This window comes from Erithacus rubecula, assembly GCF_903797595.1.
Source record: "Erithacus rubecula genome assembly, chromosome: 3".
Classification (NCBI taxonomy): Eukaryota; Metazoa; Chordata; class Aves; order Passeriformes; family Muscicapidae; genus Erithacus; species Erithacus rubecula.
The window spans coordinates 76555023-76571207 of NC_136689.1; the positions used below are offsets into that span (position 1 = coordinate 76555023).

General features: G+C 35.5%; 1 protein-coding gene across 1 annotated transcript in view; it reads left to right on the forward strand.

The window, feature by feature from the left end:
- Positions 1–16185, forward strand: part of DNAH5 (dynein axonemal heavy chain 5) — a 114291-nt gene that overhangs the window by 50114 nt on the left and 47992 nt on the right. Inside the window, exons 36-46 of the mRNA XM_079300281.1 lie at positions 273–451; positions 1960–2147; positions 2742–2936; positions 3606–3740; positions 4459–4566; positions 5276–5429; positions 7077–7223; positions 10251–10492; positions 14146–14322; positions 14736–14940; positions 15421–15563. Coding sequence (XP_079156407.1) covers positions 273–451; positions 1960–2147; positions 2742–2936; positions 3606–3740; positions 4459–4566; positions 5276–5429; positions 7077–7223; positions 10251–10492; positions 14146–14322; positions 14736–14940; positions 15421–15563 — 1873 coding nt within the window. The remainder of the gene's footprint in view (positions 1–272; positions 452–1959; positions 2148–2741; positions 2937–3605; positions 3741–4458; positions 4567–5275; positions 5430–7076; positions 7224–10250; positions 10493–14145; positions 14323–14735; positions 14941–15420; positions 15564–16185) is intronic.

Below are 16185 nucleotides of genomic sequence, written 5' to 3' on the forward strand. Positions count from 1 at the left end.
CTCTGTATTTGCTTTCCTCCCTCCTTGTGATCTTTCAGGTTGCTGATAATTGAGAATTATCTGTTCTTGCACTTTATGTATGATGAAATTAACCTTAATATTCCCTGCATGAGAGACTGAGTGAAGGGGTTTTGTCCTTACTGATCTAGATTGTAATTAGTGGAATATAATTTCAGCACTTCCCTTTTCTCCTTAAATCAGACCTTGTGTAAGTTCCTCTGATGCTATACAGAAATCCATCTGCTGCAGCCTAATTGATTGTTGCCTTTTAGATGTTACATCACTTTGGCTCAAGCCTTGGGCATGAACATGGGTGGAGCACCCGTGGGACCTGCAGGAACTGGAAAAACTGAAACTGTGAAAGATATGGGACGGTGCCTTGGAAAATACGTAGTGGTCTTCAACTGTTCAGACCAGATGGATTTCCGAGGACTTGGGAGGATCTTCAAAGGTAAGATGTGGATCAAAGGTAAGCTGTTGGTCAAATAGTCAATTGTTTTCTGGGGTGCACAAAACACAGTATAACTAACTGGGAAGAGAAAGTGATTGTTCCACTGTACTCAGCTTTGGAATGGCATCATCTCATCTCAAGTACTTTTTGCAGTTCTGGAGTCAACAATACACCGCCATATAAAAATATTGGAATGTATCCAAATGAGAGAGGCTGAGGGGTACCCTCATTGTTGTTTATAACTTCCTCATGGGGGAAATGGTGATGAAGGTGCTGATCTTTCTGGTGTCTGATAATAGGACATAGGCGAATGGCTTGAAGCTGCATTGGGTGAAATTCAAGCTGGGTGTTCACTTGAGAGTGTGGGCAAGCACTAGAATAAACTCTCCAAGAAGTCATTGGGGTCTCAAGCCTATTAGTCTCCAAATAGTGGCTAGACAATTATCTTATATATATATATGGTTTAACTTTTCGATATACCTTTGTGATTTTCATGAGCCCTTTATAAGTCAGTCCTTTGTGTTCTGAGAGTATATGATTTTATGAACTGTATGAAAGTTTCAGATGATAAGAGGACATCCGTATGAAACAAGGTTGACATGTAACCAGCAGATGGTTTCAGCCTTTTAATGAGTGCTAGTAATTAATATCTTATTGTGGGTATAAAGTACAGTTGCAACACTGTCTTCAAGAAATAGAAATGTCTGAAAACATGACACAATTTTTTAAAAGATAGATAAAGTCACTTAAAATTGCTTAAAGTCACAATGGGATCTGCCTCTTTGAAGGGAAAATGCTGTGAAATTTACTGCTGAACTGGTAGGATTGGTACTGAATTTTGACTTCAGTATTCTATCTCATTCAAATATTGAAGATTCTGTCAGTAGAAGGAAATGCATAGATAGTGCTACACATGTTAAAAACAATTGGCAGAGCTTACTAAATTTAGGTGCAGGTGACGCTTCTTCAGGAACCTGAAACTGATACCTGTCAGTCATGGCAAATGTGAAATTAGAGATCAAATGGAAGTTTTAGAATACTGTATTGTTGCAAGTGACTGTACCTATGATTTTGTGTTGTTTTCCCCAAAAAATCCAAGGAAAAATGCAGTTCTGGCATAGACTGACCTCCAGCTTCTTTATCAGTGTACACAACTGTATTGTTCATTTTAGTATGTGCAATAAGCTATTAACAACCTGTCGCATCTTCATTGAATTACTGCAGGTGTATTTCTTAGGGGTAAAGAGGGATAGAAAAACATTCAAGATATAAGAAAAGTAGAAGAAATCAAAGAACATAGTATCCTAGAAAATCTTAAGGATTTTGGGAGTTTGTATATTCTTACTTGAAAAAGAAGTAAAATTCTTCTCTTTTTTCCTTTCCCATCTCTCAAAAAGAAATTTTCTTTCCCTCTTGAGGTAGATTAACCTAATTTTTGGCTTGTGAATTGCACCAAAAATGTGTTAAAAACATAATAGTTATATGCTTAGTTGCTTTTCTGTTTGAAGGTCTTGCTCAGTCTGGCTCCTGGGGTTGCTTTGATGAATTCAATCGTATTGATTTACCAGTGCTATCAGTAGCTGCACAGCAAATAGCAATTGTGCTGACGTGTAAGAAGAAACGTAAAAAGAGGTTTATTTTTACTGATGGAGACAATGTAGAAATGAACCCAGAATTTGGCATCTTTCTCACTATGGTAAGTATTCAGTAGGTTTCTAATATACCAGTGATGAGTCTTATTCTATTAAGTGTACTTGCTAACTCTTATGTCATTCATTTGTTAGAACTAACTCATTAATAGCCTGAGAACACTGAGCATTGCTGCAAAGACAGTTTACAGGGTCTTGTTTCAGTAACATTAAGCACACAAAACTAAAAAATGCAGGCATCACCATAAATACAAGTTATCTCAATTTCAGATTGCTTCTACATGCCAAATTCTGGCTCCCAAAGTATGCTTGTTTGCTGCAATTACAGAAAAATTGCCATAGAGCTATAGGTAGGAGTAGCCAGTAAAAATAGGACCTATAAGACAAACTCAGATTTGGAATGCTTAGGTGGAATATTTTTCATATCTCATGGATATAAAAGAGGCAAAAATTCTGTAGAGATATGGTGATGAGAGAGAGATACGGTGATTGCCATGGGGATAATTCTGCATGGCAGTTAATTTTGACATGTGACTTGAAGCCAACTAATACTTTTTACCTATCAAGATGGCATACTCCTTTGCTGATTCTTCTGCTTGTGCAAGGTACACTCAGCTTCAACACCTGTTTTTCCTCTCCAGAATCCAGGATATGCTGGACGGCAAGAACTTCCTGAAAACTTGAAGATCAATTTCCGTTCAGTGGCTATGATGGTTCCTGATCGTCAAATCATAATTCGTGTTAAATTGGCTAGTTGTGGTTTCATTGCTAATGTTGTGTTGGCAAGGAAATTCTTTACACTGTACAAGCTGTGTGAAGAACAGCTGTCAAAGCAGGTGATTATACTCATATGATGCAACCTGATTGTTATAGGGGAAAACTATCTATGAAGTTACAAAATATTCACGTTAGGAATAAGAAAAGGTTCATGTTCACTAAGCAAGCTAAGAGACAATTGCAGTTTAGTAATGCAGTCCTCTGCTGTCCTGGAAGATTACCTCCTGCTGTAGGTTGTTGGTGCAAAGATGGGAAACATCTGCTTATTATTAAGATTTGGCTTTAATGAGTGGTGAAGGCTGAGACAAAAAAAGGCTTCATTATAGCTTTTGTTGATCTTACAGGGTGGATTGAGAGGCATTAGGTTTGTGCTGCCTGTGCTTGTACAGATGTTTCTCAGTTTCCAAGGGCCACAGAGAATTCAAAATAATACTGATAAAGTATTTCTCAATAGTTTTTGGGAAACCTGTCTTGATTCAATGACTTTATGATTAAATTTTTTTTTTGCAGTCACATCTTAAATTTTAATCGATGGTAATGGTAGCAGATAAGGAGAGTGATATTGCCCATAGTTATACAGTCAAAGAATAGTTGATGGATGTTTGGAGGTATTTGAAACACATGTACCACATCTCCTACATACCCATCCCTGTCTTAAATAGTAAATAAGAACTGTTTCGTCCCTATTTACTTGGGGAAAATTTTATCAAACTTGACATATCTTCTAGGTGCATTATGATTTTGGCTTGCGGAATATATTGTCTGTGCTGCGTACACTGGGAGCAGCAAAAAGAGCAAATCCCACAGATACTGAATCTACCATTGTCATGCGTGTTCTGAGAGATATGAACCTGTCTAAACTAGTAAGTTCTGGGGGCCTGATAAAGAATTTAAACTGCACTTTGGAGCTACATGATCACTAGAAGATTGTATGTGACCTTTACACTGAAGCTAGCTTGGAAATGTTTCATTCTCTGAGTGGAACATTTTGGCTGGGATAGAAATAGCTTTCTCATAGTACCCTGTGTGGAGCTGAGGAGGGAGTGATCTGTCTATAGCTTGACTTTCTACATGGGTTTAACCTTGAATTGTTCAGAACTTTTTACATATTTTCCCTGCTACCTTTAGAAGTAAGTAACAGAACAGATATCTTGGCAGTAACTTCTTTAGAAACTTAGTGCTTAAGTATTTAGTCACTCTTTTAAAAGTATCTATTACTCATAGTCATAAGTACATAGTCATTTCACCTGTCCAGCTAACAATCCTCTTTGATTGCTGTGATGCATACATTTTTTTAGCACCAAATAAAATGGACAATTTACTAAATGTTATTGCTAAAATCTACTATAAGAAGTTCAGTCTCCATGTCAGTGGTTTGTTTTGACTGATAGAAGCATTGCATGATCTCTTTCTGCTGTGTCCTAATGTTTAGTGCCTAGAGGATTATTACAGATGGTTCTTTATGTTCCCAAGCATTTCTTTAGGTCTTCAGGACTTAGGCATTGTTCTTCTTAGAGCTGATAAAATAAATAGAATAGGTTTTAATCTGTTTGGATTTTTGTTTTCCCTGATTTTCATTAGATTGATGAAGATGAGCCCTTATTTCTGAGTTTAATTGAAGATCTGTTTCCAGATATCCAGCTTGATAAAGCAGGCTATCCTGAGCTTGAAGCAGCCATTGACAAACAGGTGATGTTTCTCGTGATCTGTGGTGCTCCTGCTTAACTTTCTGAGGTGACATTTAAGAAAATTCTTGTTGTGGAGTCCATCCAGCTGGCAATACTGTATATTACTATTTTGAGGAAGTGTAGACTTTTCCATAAATCTTTACCACTGGCGTATTATTATTAACCTTATTCTTCAGGAGGCCACTGAATTGGGATTATAGTGTTCTGTGGTTTTCTTGAGTCATGGTTACTGTGGTCCAGTTTGAAAATGCATGTATATGAGCTTGCCTGACTTGACCCAGCATTTAATATCTGTCTAAAGTCTTAACAACTAGAATATAAACTTGAAAAAAGATTTATCTACAATGAAATGTCTTTATTTAATTTCCCTTTAGATGTTTGAAGCATTACAGTAGGGCCAACTTAAGAATATAATGTGTATATATATATATATATATAATAGATGTATTATAGATGTATCCAATAGATAGATTATAATGTACATAGAGTCTGGTTTACCTTATTTTTCTGAATACTTGTTTGAATACCAGATATATTTTCTTTTTCCTACAGGTTTTTTTTGTATACACAAAGCTTTACAAAGAGTGTAGTAATCTGCTGATGATCTATCTGTCTGTGTCTGTCTATCTATCTATCTATCTCTAAAGGTATGAAAATATATTTTGCGCTCTAAAATAACAGCAATTTGGTTTTCTGTCGCTGTCTCTTAGGTCGAGGAATCTGGTCTTGTTTGTCATCCTCCTTGGAAACTTAAAATTATCCAGCTTTTTGAAACTCAGAGAGTAAGGCATGGATTGATGACACTAGGACCCAGTGGGGCAGGAAAAACTACCTGCATCCACACCTTAATGAAAGCAATGACGGGTATGTTAGTAATTATATTATAAACTGTTACTGAACAGTTTACTCTGTAAACTTTAAATCCCATTCTTTCTTCTCAGACAACCTCAATTGCTTCACTGTGAGAATATATTACTGGAAGAATTAGTTTGTGTGTTGAGATACTAATTATTCTAGTAGTACCTTTCAAAAGCTTAAAAATGTCTCTCATTCAAAGCCATGTGCTTCATGTCCTTTTTTCCATGTTATCATATTTTTATCAGAAGTTCTTATTCCATATGGATTAAGAAAGAAGAATACAGTCTAGGTAGGCAGCTCAGAAAAGCGATTAAAGCATCTCCTGAATTTTGCTGAAGTAGTATTGAGAACTTTTACTAATCATGAGTATTCAGGTCTTTTTGAACACAGTGCACAAGACAGGGTCTTTGCAATATAAAACAGCTGGTTTTATAATCATAAATTCCTGATTTAGGCACTGCAAAGTCTCCAAGGGTATTAATTTTGTGTCCTGGCTTGGGGCTTGAAGACTGTATTTTTTTTTTTTTTTTTTTTGTCATCTTTATTTCTAAACAAAAATCTTAGTTGAAGAATGTCTGATCTTATTAAAATAAAAGGTCATAGCTCAGACAGAAAAACATCTCTTTTAAGATAGGCTTGTGTTATCACATTTCACAGGTTGCTTATAATGATTTTCCAGAAGTGAATAATTGTGTAAAAAATATTTCTGCAAGTCTCTCATGCATGAAGTACTGTGCTATGCTTAAGAAACACTGTAAGCTCTACATTGCAGTGGAAATGACTGTTCCATTGTGCAAAAAAATCAGAAAGAACAAAATTGCATTGCACTGTTTTCCTATATTTTTTTTTTTCCCAACAATGAGATGGGAACTACTACCAAGATAAAGCCGCCTCACTACTTTTTTAAAGCTGATCTTCTCACACAACCTCATGAAAGGTTAAATTACATCATTTGTCAGGCTTCTGTTTTATATGTTAGTGAAATCTGATTATAATGAAGATATTTTAAAAAAAGTAATTTTTTCATCTCTTTCTTTCAAAATCTTACTATTGGCTCCTGGTTAAGTTTTAATATTGGGTTTTTAAAAGATATCTGGCATAGTAATTTTTAGGCTGTTGCTAATGAGATAAAAATAAAGGTTATAAGATCATGGTATGGCTAGGTATGTCTCAGAGAATTCACAGGAATATTCCAATATTGTATACTTTGATTCTAAGATGTATACAAATGCACAGAAGGGCACAATAATCAATAATCTGTCTGGGTTTTATTCCTTGGGTTTTAAAAATGTACATCCAAACCAAATATTTTAAAGCTCTATTGTTTGATAAGCCTTTGAAATACTGAACTAAACCTAGAGTAAATTTCATCTTGCTGCTTTTCTTCATTGTTCTTCTTCCTTGTTCCCAATGAAGCTGTGAAATGTGAATTGACTAATCAAAAGTTTCAGAACTTCATTCTACTTTTTTTTTGATGCCTCCAAATAATTAATTTTATATAGCAAGAGAAGTTTTCCAAGTAAATTCACACGTTCTTATAATTATGAATGCATATTAAATCATACATTTAGGTGTAATAATTATGAATTTGTCAGAGTTGTCTTACTGCTGAAAAGATATGTGAAAACTAACAGGTGATCTGCTTTCATATAGATTGTGGACAGCCACATCGTGAAATGAGAATGAATCCTAAAGCTATTACTGCTCCACAAATGTTTGGACGCCTTGATGTGGCAACAAATGATTGGACAGATGGAATATTTTCAACGCTCTGGAGAAAAACTTTAAGAGCAAAGAAAGGTATAGTAGTAGTTGTGCAGCCAAGATGTACTGCAACTCCTTTTTCCAGCTGGACAGGGGAGAGAAAATAAATGGAAAACAACTCATACTTGAGATAAGGCAGTTTACTAAAGTAAAAGTTTGCATGAGAACAAGCAAAGAGAAAAAAAAGGTTTGCTCTCTACTTCCCATCAGCAAATGGTGTTCAGGAAACACAGAGGTTTCTTCCCAGGAAACACAGAGGTTGCTCTGGAAAGTAAACATTGAAAGTAACAGAAATGCCCCTTTCCTCCTCCTTTCCGTAGCTTTTACATCTGAGCTGATGTCATGCAGTATGGAACTCCCTTTGGCTATTTTGGGTCATCTGGCCTGGTTGTGTCCCCTCCCAGGATCTCGCTCACCCCCAGCCCCTTGATGAGGGGAATGCTGAGAGACAGTGCTGGTGCTGTGCCAGTGCTGCTCAGCAGTACCCAAAACTCTGGTGTATTATCAACACCTTTCCAGCCACCAATGCAGAGCACAGCACTGTGAGGGCTGCTGAGGGGAAATGAACTCCAGCTCAGCCAGACCCAATACAGGTAAAATGAGAAAGACTTCCATTCAAAATAAAACAAGATAAAATCCCAAGCTTCAGGACATCTTTATAAAGCACATTAGCAAGCATTTTTTTTCTTACATGGAAGCATTGGGAAATTGCTGGGGGGACTCCTTCTGTTTTACAGTCTCTATTCTAAATGCTTTGTGTAAACAAACAGTGTAGTGGAACAAATACTACTTCACTGCATTTACTTACAGCAACTGAAGAGAGGGTTCTTTCTGATCCCTGGGGTGCTCTAGAGGCACCAAACTCCCAGAGTTCTATAGGCTCCTACTTGTTAGGTAATCTTAAAATAAGCAAAGCAGCTAATAGTTAAAAAGGCTATTTATTACAAAGCACATCTTATTACAAAGCACATCAGTCTCAACAGGCAATAGCAAAAGCAATGGCAAAAGCAACAGCAATAAGCAATAAGGGAATGGCTGGAAGCAAGTGGCTAAAAGCCAAATGGCTAAAAGCTGAATAGCTAAAAGCCTGGGGCTAAAAGCAACAATTCTCTGAATACATACTATTATGTAGGATTTCTCCAAGAAGCTAAGATGCCAACTCAGACCACCATTCTTTAACCTATTAGAATTCTAGTTTCTTAGCTCACCAAGTTACGTATAACACTATGCACAGAAACAATTGTGTTCTATCTAAGAAATGTAAGCAATATTCTTACTATAACTCCATTAAGTTCTGTCTACTGCTACAGGCCTGGAGCCTCTACTGAAGATAGCAGTTTGTTTGCAAGCTTCATTAGAACACTCACTGCTACTGTGGTATTTGAGGCCTTTTACTTACTAAAACCATCAGAACTCACTTTAAGATTTGTTCAATCCCTACACTCTGATTTCTCTCTGAAGAATTAAGAGAGGCCCCTAGCTCATTGACTCCAACATTTACTGAATTCTCTGTTTTGTGTATTAGGCCCTTATATGGAAGGAAAGCAGAAAGAAAAAGTCAGTTGTCCCAGAAGTGGTATCCTATTAAAAAAATTTGGTGCTGTCAGGATTTCTACCTGTTCTCCAGCTGCCATATTAAAAGGAAATAGATCTCATCAGTTATATCATACCAGCTAGCCCTGCACATATTACAGTCCATCTCAAATGGCACTAGATAGTTCTATTTAGGCAGCAAATTTCCACCTAAAATTATGTTGACAGATATTCTTAGACTGCTGTATTAACTAAAAGTGTTCTTGATATTTTGATGCTACCTGGTTCCTTCCTTTTGTCTGAAAATTAGCATGTAATCTTATCATTATGCCTTAAAAGAAAAAAATAAAAGAAAATCCTAACACTTGTTGCACTATTTCCATACGAAAATTCTTAGTCTTCAAAAATACGGATATTTATAAAATAGAAAATGCTTTTCAATTTAATTATGGTAGGCTTGTTTCAAATCTAGAAATGTAACACCCTTGAGAATGCAACATAGCATTAACTATTGATTATTTTATCTTTTCCTTCAAGGTTTAAATATATACTAGCATACTCATATGACTTCCTCAGATTTACTCTGTAAGAGTTCTGTAATATCTCTTTATGAGCCAGACTCCAGACCGTCTCGTGCGTGAGATGCCTGAACTGCAGCTATAAACCCTCCACATATCAAAAGTTTATGTTTATGTTTCATATCTCCTTGGTTCAATGCTAGCAGAGCTCCCAGTCCCCTAAGCCTTCATAATAAGCAAGGATTCTGAAGGCAGCTGGACCATCTCTGGCTGAAGGATTGTTTAGCAATGCACGGTGGGGCTATCTGCTCCCTAAGGGGTGGGCAGCCAGAAGCCAAGGTGGGATCTCTTTCCATCCAGGATTTCTGCTCTGTAGCCAAATGGGGCAAGCAGAACAGACCCAGACACTCCTAGGAAACATAGGCAGGCTTTAAAATTCCTTTCTCTGATTAAATGGAAAACAATGGAAAAACTTAAAAGGAAGTAGGATTAAGTTTAGGGACAGAAAAAAATGACAAGAATCTTCCCCTGATGGACCTCTTTTACTTATGATTTCAAAAGAGTGGTTTTGCAATGGTTCCTTTCATTTAATTTCTGTACATTTATAAAACCCATTGGAAATGAATGATGTTTAAGTTTATCTCTAGTCGTTATTTTCTTTATTTTGTTTCATGTAACTTGAAATAAACCTAATTTTTTACTGTCTCAAAGACTGGATGCATAAAACTCTTTCAGAGTATTAAAAACTGGTGACTTTTGCTGATAGCACTTTATGTACTGAAGAACAGATAATTATTATCAATAGGTGACAAAATGAAGTGCCCTACTGAAATTGAGTGATGGAAATGGTAATTGTATTAAAAGCTGAGATTGTAGCTTTGTGCATGAATTCAGAATTAGTTAAAAATTTGTTTGCAGAGAAACAAGGTCCAGAGAAACAATAAGAAACCAGTCCTTAAAAGAAACTAGCACTTCATCCATAGGTCATTCTGTCTGTTGTGTTGGATTATAGGTGACCACATCTGGATAGTCCTTGATGGTCCAGTTGATGCTATTTGGATTGAGAATCTTAATTCTGTCCTGGATGACAACAGAACTCTAACACTAGCAAACGGTGATCGGATACCTATGGCACCAAATTGCAAAATAGTCTTTGAGCCTCATAATATTGATAATGCTTCTCCAGCAACAGTTTCAAGAAATGGGATGGTGTTCATGAGCTCATCAGTTATCACCTGGAGTCCTATCCTTGAGGTACAACAGCTGAGTGTCTATATGTATGGGAAGTTTTACTGGTTACTTCTTCAACACTTCACTCTTATTTTAGGACTATTTTCATGTCTTTAGCTGTGAAATCTCTTTTTCCCTGTATAAACTTCTACGTCAATACTTAAAATGCTTTTCGTAGGTTATACAAGAGTGAGTAATTTTTTTTAAGGGATGTAGTTAATATATTGCAATTATAAAATATGTCTATTTTACTTTGAGGCAAATTTGTAATTAAAAGTATTTTATGCAATTGAAGTATAACTCAGTTTTTAAAACACTAACTACCGGGCAGCCTGTAGTACAGCTTCAGACCAAGGAGGAAAAAAAGAATAAAGGTGATTCAGGGAACTTGAAATCCTCAACACAGTATCAATTTTCTTGATATTTCTTGAAAGTTTTTGCAGTTGGGATTTAGAAGCAGAAATAAAGTAATTTTTAGATTTATGTTGTTACTTGGTTCTGTTAACATTCCTAGAAGCCAAGTTTCTGAAGAACCAGGCAATAGTTTCTGTCTCGCTGGCATGGAATGAATAATTCAGAAAAACAACACATTTCTGGTGTGTTTTAGAGGGAGTAAGCAGCATATAATATATTGAAATACCAAAGTGATTTGTAAAGATTTTTTTTTCCATGTCATCTTTCATCTATCAAAAACCAGCAAAAATAAATCCTAATCTAGACAGAATGCTTGTAGCAATATAGTGAATCACACATTCTGAGACTTGAACATACTATTTTTTCATGTAGCAAAAATCTTGGTAAAGATGAAATATTAGAATTCCCAAAAATCTATTTAATGTTCCATAGTAACAGATTTCAAAAAAGCTTTTAGCATTTAATTCCAGTTCTCTTCTAAGCAAATAATAGAGACAGTAACAGTTAAAAAATGTTGGTTTCAGGTTTTTTCTCTTGAGCCCTATATTGCCTTAGAAATTTATCAGTGGATAACTCAGAATTAACACTTTTAAAAATAAATAATAATTTGTTCTCTCTGCATTTCATCTTCTCTAGGCCATCTTGTTGAAAATGTTTGGTTGCCATTACTTTGCTTTGATAAAACATGGACTCTCCCCTGAATATCAAAACTGAAAACTTTCTCTTGTGTGGCAAAGATATTGATTGTTGTGATCATACAGATAATTACTTTTCCCTGAAACCCACATTATGTTTGGTATATTTCAGTATAATCCCAAATTAAAATCCTTTGTATGGGCTTTAAACTTTAAGATAGGAATTATTTCCTGTTTATGAAATTGGAATGTCATCCAGGAGTTTGTAGTGTACTTGTTCTCTAATTTTTCTGACTCCAAAGAACATAAATTTATAGATTACTGTGTGCTAGCAGACTAAATTTTACTGTCCTCCTTTCTAGAATGTATCACTCAAACATGTTTATGAAAATATGTTTTAAGATAAATGTTTCACAGTGTCATTCAGCCTTTTAATTTTCCAAATCAAATAGGATACCAGTGGAAAATGCAACTAATCCTCACCTAGTGTTTCTTGACTAGTCCTGTGAAAATACAGCTGGCTTCACAATAACAAAAACTTCAGTTTTGCCAGTGCAAAGTTGACTGCAGTCAACACAAGTGCCTTATGTATGTTACTGCCAAGTTTTACTTTTTAAAATTTATTTTTTCAACTAATATGGATACTCAGGAAAGTGTAAGTGTAAATTATGAATCTAGGACAGTGGCTCCCTGAGATTCCACTTGTGTTGCTCCTTTCTGTGCTTACAACACTGTATAGAGCCTACTGATGTTAGGTTCTCACAGCTCTGCCCCCTTGCATTGCTTAGTTTGCAGACAAGCACTTCTTGGATGTTAAAATTGTGCTAAAGATTCAGCTGCAAAGACAGCAGAAAGAGAAGCATTTTATTTTGCATTATCACTCATGATTTACCTCCTCACTTTAAAGTGAGATGCAGCCTAAATTTAGTTGTGTTGAAGTGTTGTATGGAACCAATTTTCCTCAATCCATAAACCTTATGGTTTTAGTATATTTTGGTGATAGAAACAGACTAAAGAAAATAAATATATCTTTTTTTAAATTTAGGAATACATAAACAAGTTATGTCAATTTCACCATGAAGTAACCTTTCCAACTTCTCTTTCTTTCTCCCTTATATAGTTGACTATAAAACCGCAGCCTATTGTTATTTATAATTTGATCCAATAGCATTTATTTGGTTTTTTTTTTTTTTTGTTTGGTCTTAAATGGAATATCTTGATGTCTTTTTCAGTATACCTCCCTTTAAATCTATTTTGTAATGCAAAATATTTCCTATTCCAACAGCTCAGGTTAGATGTTAACCTTGCTAATTCTCAGATGCTGAAACATGGTATTCATTGATTTTCAGAAGAACCTTAAAACATGATTAAAGAGAGATATAGATAATTCAGGAAGTTCTATATATCCTTACCATTTGTAAACAAATAAATATAGCTGCCTACTTGGATGCATTATTATGACATATGCAACTTCTAAGTTCAGTGAAATAGTTCTCAAGCATTTCATGTTGCTGTTCTTGTGTAATGTGCTTGTTAAGCAGATTTTGCAAAGTGATCAAAGTTATTTGATCCATTACTTGTCCACCTACCCCAAAGCAAAAGCTTTTCTGCTTACCCCTAATATTTTTTGAACAATCAGTGAATTTTTGGTTATCTATTAAAAGTACTTCTGTCCTTTTAATTTTTATAACTTTGTTTTCCATCTACCCATTTCTAGAAAGGTTTTTCATATATATCCTCATTTTTAAACAGTCTCAATGTTTATTTACTTTGGGAAGTAAAAGTAGAATTTCAAAATATTATGAAGGTAGTAGAAAGAATCATAGAAGCAAATGTAGTTGAGTTTGAAAAGTACTACTATTCTCACAAGAGAAAATGTTTAAAGCAAATTTGACTTCAATTTGCTCCTAATTTTGTTTTGAGTTTTGGGGAAGAATCTTCAAGTGTTTTTGTTGATGATTGTACTTTATGTAGGAAATAAATGTATGGGATGTAAATGAGAAGTATTCTGCCCTGCAGATGAGAGAACCTCAAGGTAACTCCAAGAATAAAAGGCATCAAAAAATGAATCCTATTCTATGATCTTTAGAAATGGGTATTTTAGTCAGGTTTTGTTTATACATCATTACAAATACTGAGATAGAATAAGAACACTACACACACCAGCAGACCTCCCCCCTAGTAGCTTGATTTTCTTTGGTGCATATGCTTGATCTTTCAGGTTATCCTCTGTCCCCCTTAGAAATAACATGAAGTTTAAATCAAATTCATGTTCACTATATACTGTATGGTTTCTTTGCAGAGTTTTTAGATACCTTTCACAGCTGTTGTGATTAAAAATATATTTGTAAAGGATGATTTTTGTGCTGTTGAAGACAGTTTTTTCTTTTCAATTCTCTTAATCTTTAACATCCAGTAGGAGTTATGCATACCTGGGTAAAATTTGACCTTCTGTTAATTACACCCTGCTCAATGGACAGGGAAACTTAATTGCCACCCCCTCTTCTCCCATTCTGCTATCAAGAAATGAACATTCCATGCTTCCTGAACCTTTTGAATTACTGTACTTGAATTTACTGAGACTTGCATTGGGAACTGAATTTGTTTTATTGACATGCTTTGCAACAGGGATTTTTGAAAAAATGTTCCTTCCAAGAGGCTGAAATTCTACGTCAGCTGTATTCTTCATCATTCCCAGACTTGTACCGCTTCAGCACTCAGTCTCTGCACTGCAAGACTGAGGTGTTGGAAGCCTTTGTGATTATGCAGAGCATTAACATGCTGCAGGGCCTTATCCCACCTAAGGTAGGTGCTGTGAATGTTTTAACATATATTTGACACACTGAAGATAATTTTAAGTAACGAAGTTTTGTAGAGAGGGACTCCTTGATGACTTGGAATGTTATCAAAGTGAAGATGTGGGTTAGTAAGGAATACTTTCTGTTTCTTTAGAAAGTAATAGCTAGGATGTGACCTCTCGCACAATCTCACATTTGGATTTCATGTTAAGCACTGGTTTACATTAAGCACATGGAGTATGCATTGGCAGTTTTCCTGTTTTCACATTTGGGGGATTTGTTATCAGTTTATATTGATTCTGATCATTGAAGACATCTCTAAATTTATATATGATTGAAGACTTCCAACTTCATGTTACTAATGAAAATCAAGTAGAGTTTTCAGGCTGTTGAAAATGAAAATCTAACTCAATCCTTCAGGAGCAAGGTGGGGAACTGACTCCAAAATTCTTGGAAAGGCTGTACGTCTTCTCTCTCATGTGGAGTGTAGGAGCATTGCTAGAGCTGGAGGACAGATGCAAAATGGAGCACTGGCTTCGAAACCATGCAGCTGTAAAGCTTGATCTTCCCTGTATCCCAGAAGGCAGTGAAGATACAGTGTTTGATTATTATGTGGCATCTGATGGTTAGTAACCCAGCAGGGGTAAAATTAAAAATTAATTTTTATTTGTGCTTTTTTTAGATAATTAATTTGGAAGTATTTTGTAGCTTAACTTCTTTTGTGTCCCGTAGCAAGTTTTGTTTTATGGCTATGCTTTACTGGCGGTGTTGTGTTCAGCTTTCCCCTTGTTTCCAGTGAGAAATCAGATTGTGGTTATATTGCTACAAAAGCTGCATTGACTTTGTGGCGATGAATTGTCAAGTGAACATAAACAGATAATCCTTGTCTTTGCCATAATTTATGTAGGAAAGAGGAGTAAGCCTCTTAGATACAACTTGAGGGATTCTATGATTATATGATTCTATAAATTTTAGTCTGAATACACAGTGAGGGATTGCTGTATGTGAGACAGAAGAACCGACATATGAGTGAATTGAATGGAAAATAAATGAAGTGATGATGCTTAGTATTTCTAAAATATTAACTTAATTTCTTTCTTATTAGGTACATGGATGCACTGGAATACACGTGTTGAAGAATATGTATATCCCAGCAGTGGCACACCAGAGTATGGCTCAATTCTTGTGCCTAATGTCGACAATGTGAGAATGGATTTCCTTACTGAAACCATAGCAAAACAGGGCAAGGTACTTTTTCTATATTTCATATCAAAGCACTGCCAGCAGTACACATGATAAAAGTTTTGGATTAGCAGTGGAATATTATGTTATTGAAAAGGAAGAACTTAATTTTAAATTTAGAGATGTTGTTTCCAGAAGCTACTTTCATAAAAATATGCTTGAACTCTTGAATAGTCACTGCTTCCAGACTTTTTTTCTTCCCCTTGCCCTTTTGTTCTGTAGTGGAAATAACTGTAATTACAGCTGAGATCAGGTTATAATGGAGCCAATGTTTACATGTACTTATGGGAGAGGGAGAAACACATAGGTCAGGAGGCTCATATCTCACTCTGCTAATGTGGGGCGGTTACAGAATTTAAGTAGCTTTAGGTTATGAAACCCTATTCTTCACTGAAGCTGCGTCACTTAAGCAATTGAAACTTTACAGATACTGAGTCTCTAGCTGATTAATCGCTTTTTCAAATAATTAACTCCTTTCCTTGTAAGTTTGATTGTGCTGGCTGACATGACCATTAACTGCAAATATTTTTAACTTGTCAGGCAGGCAAAAATCTATGAGACATTAACTATTTTACTTCTACATGTCTCTTGTAAAGAGTTCAGTTAACACAACTTTTCTAGTTTCTTT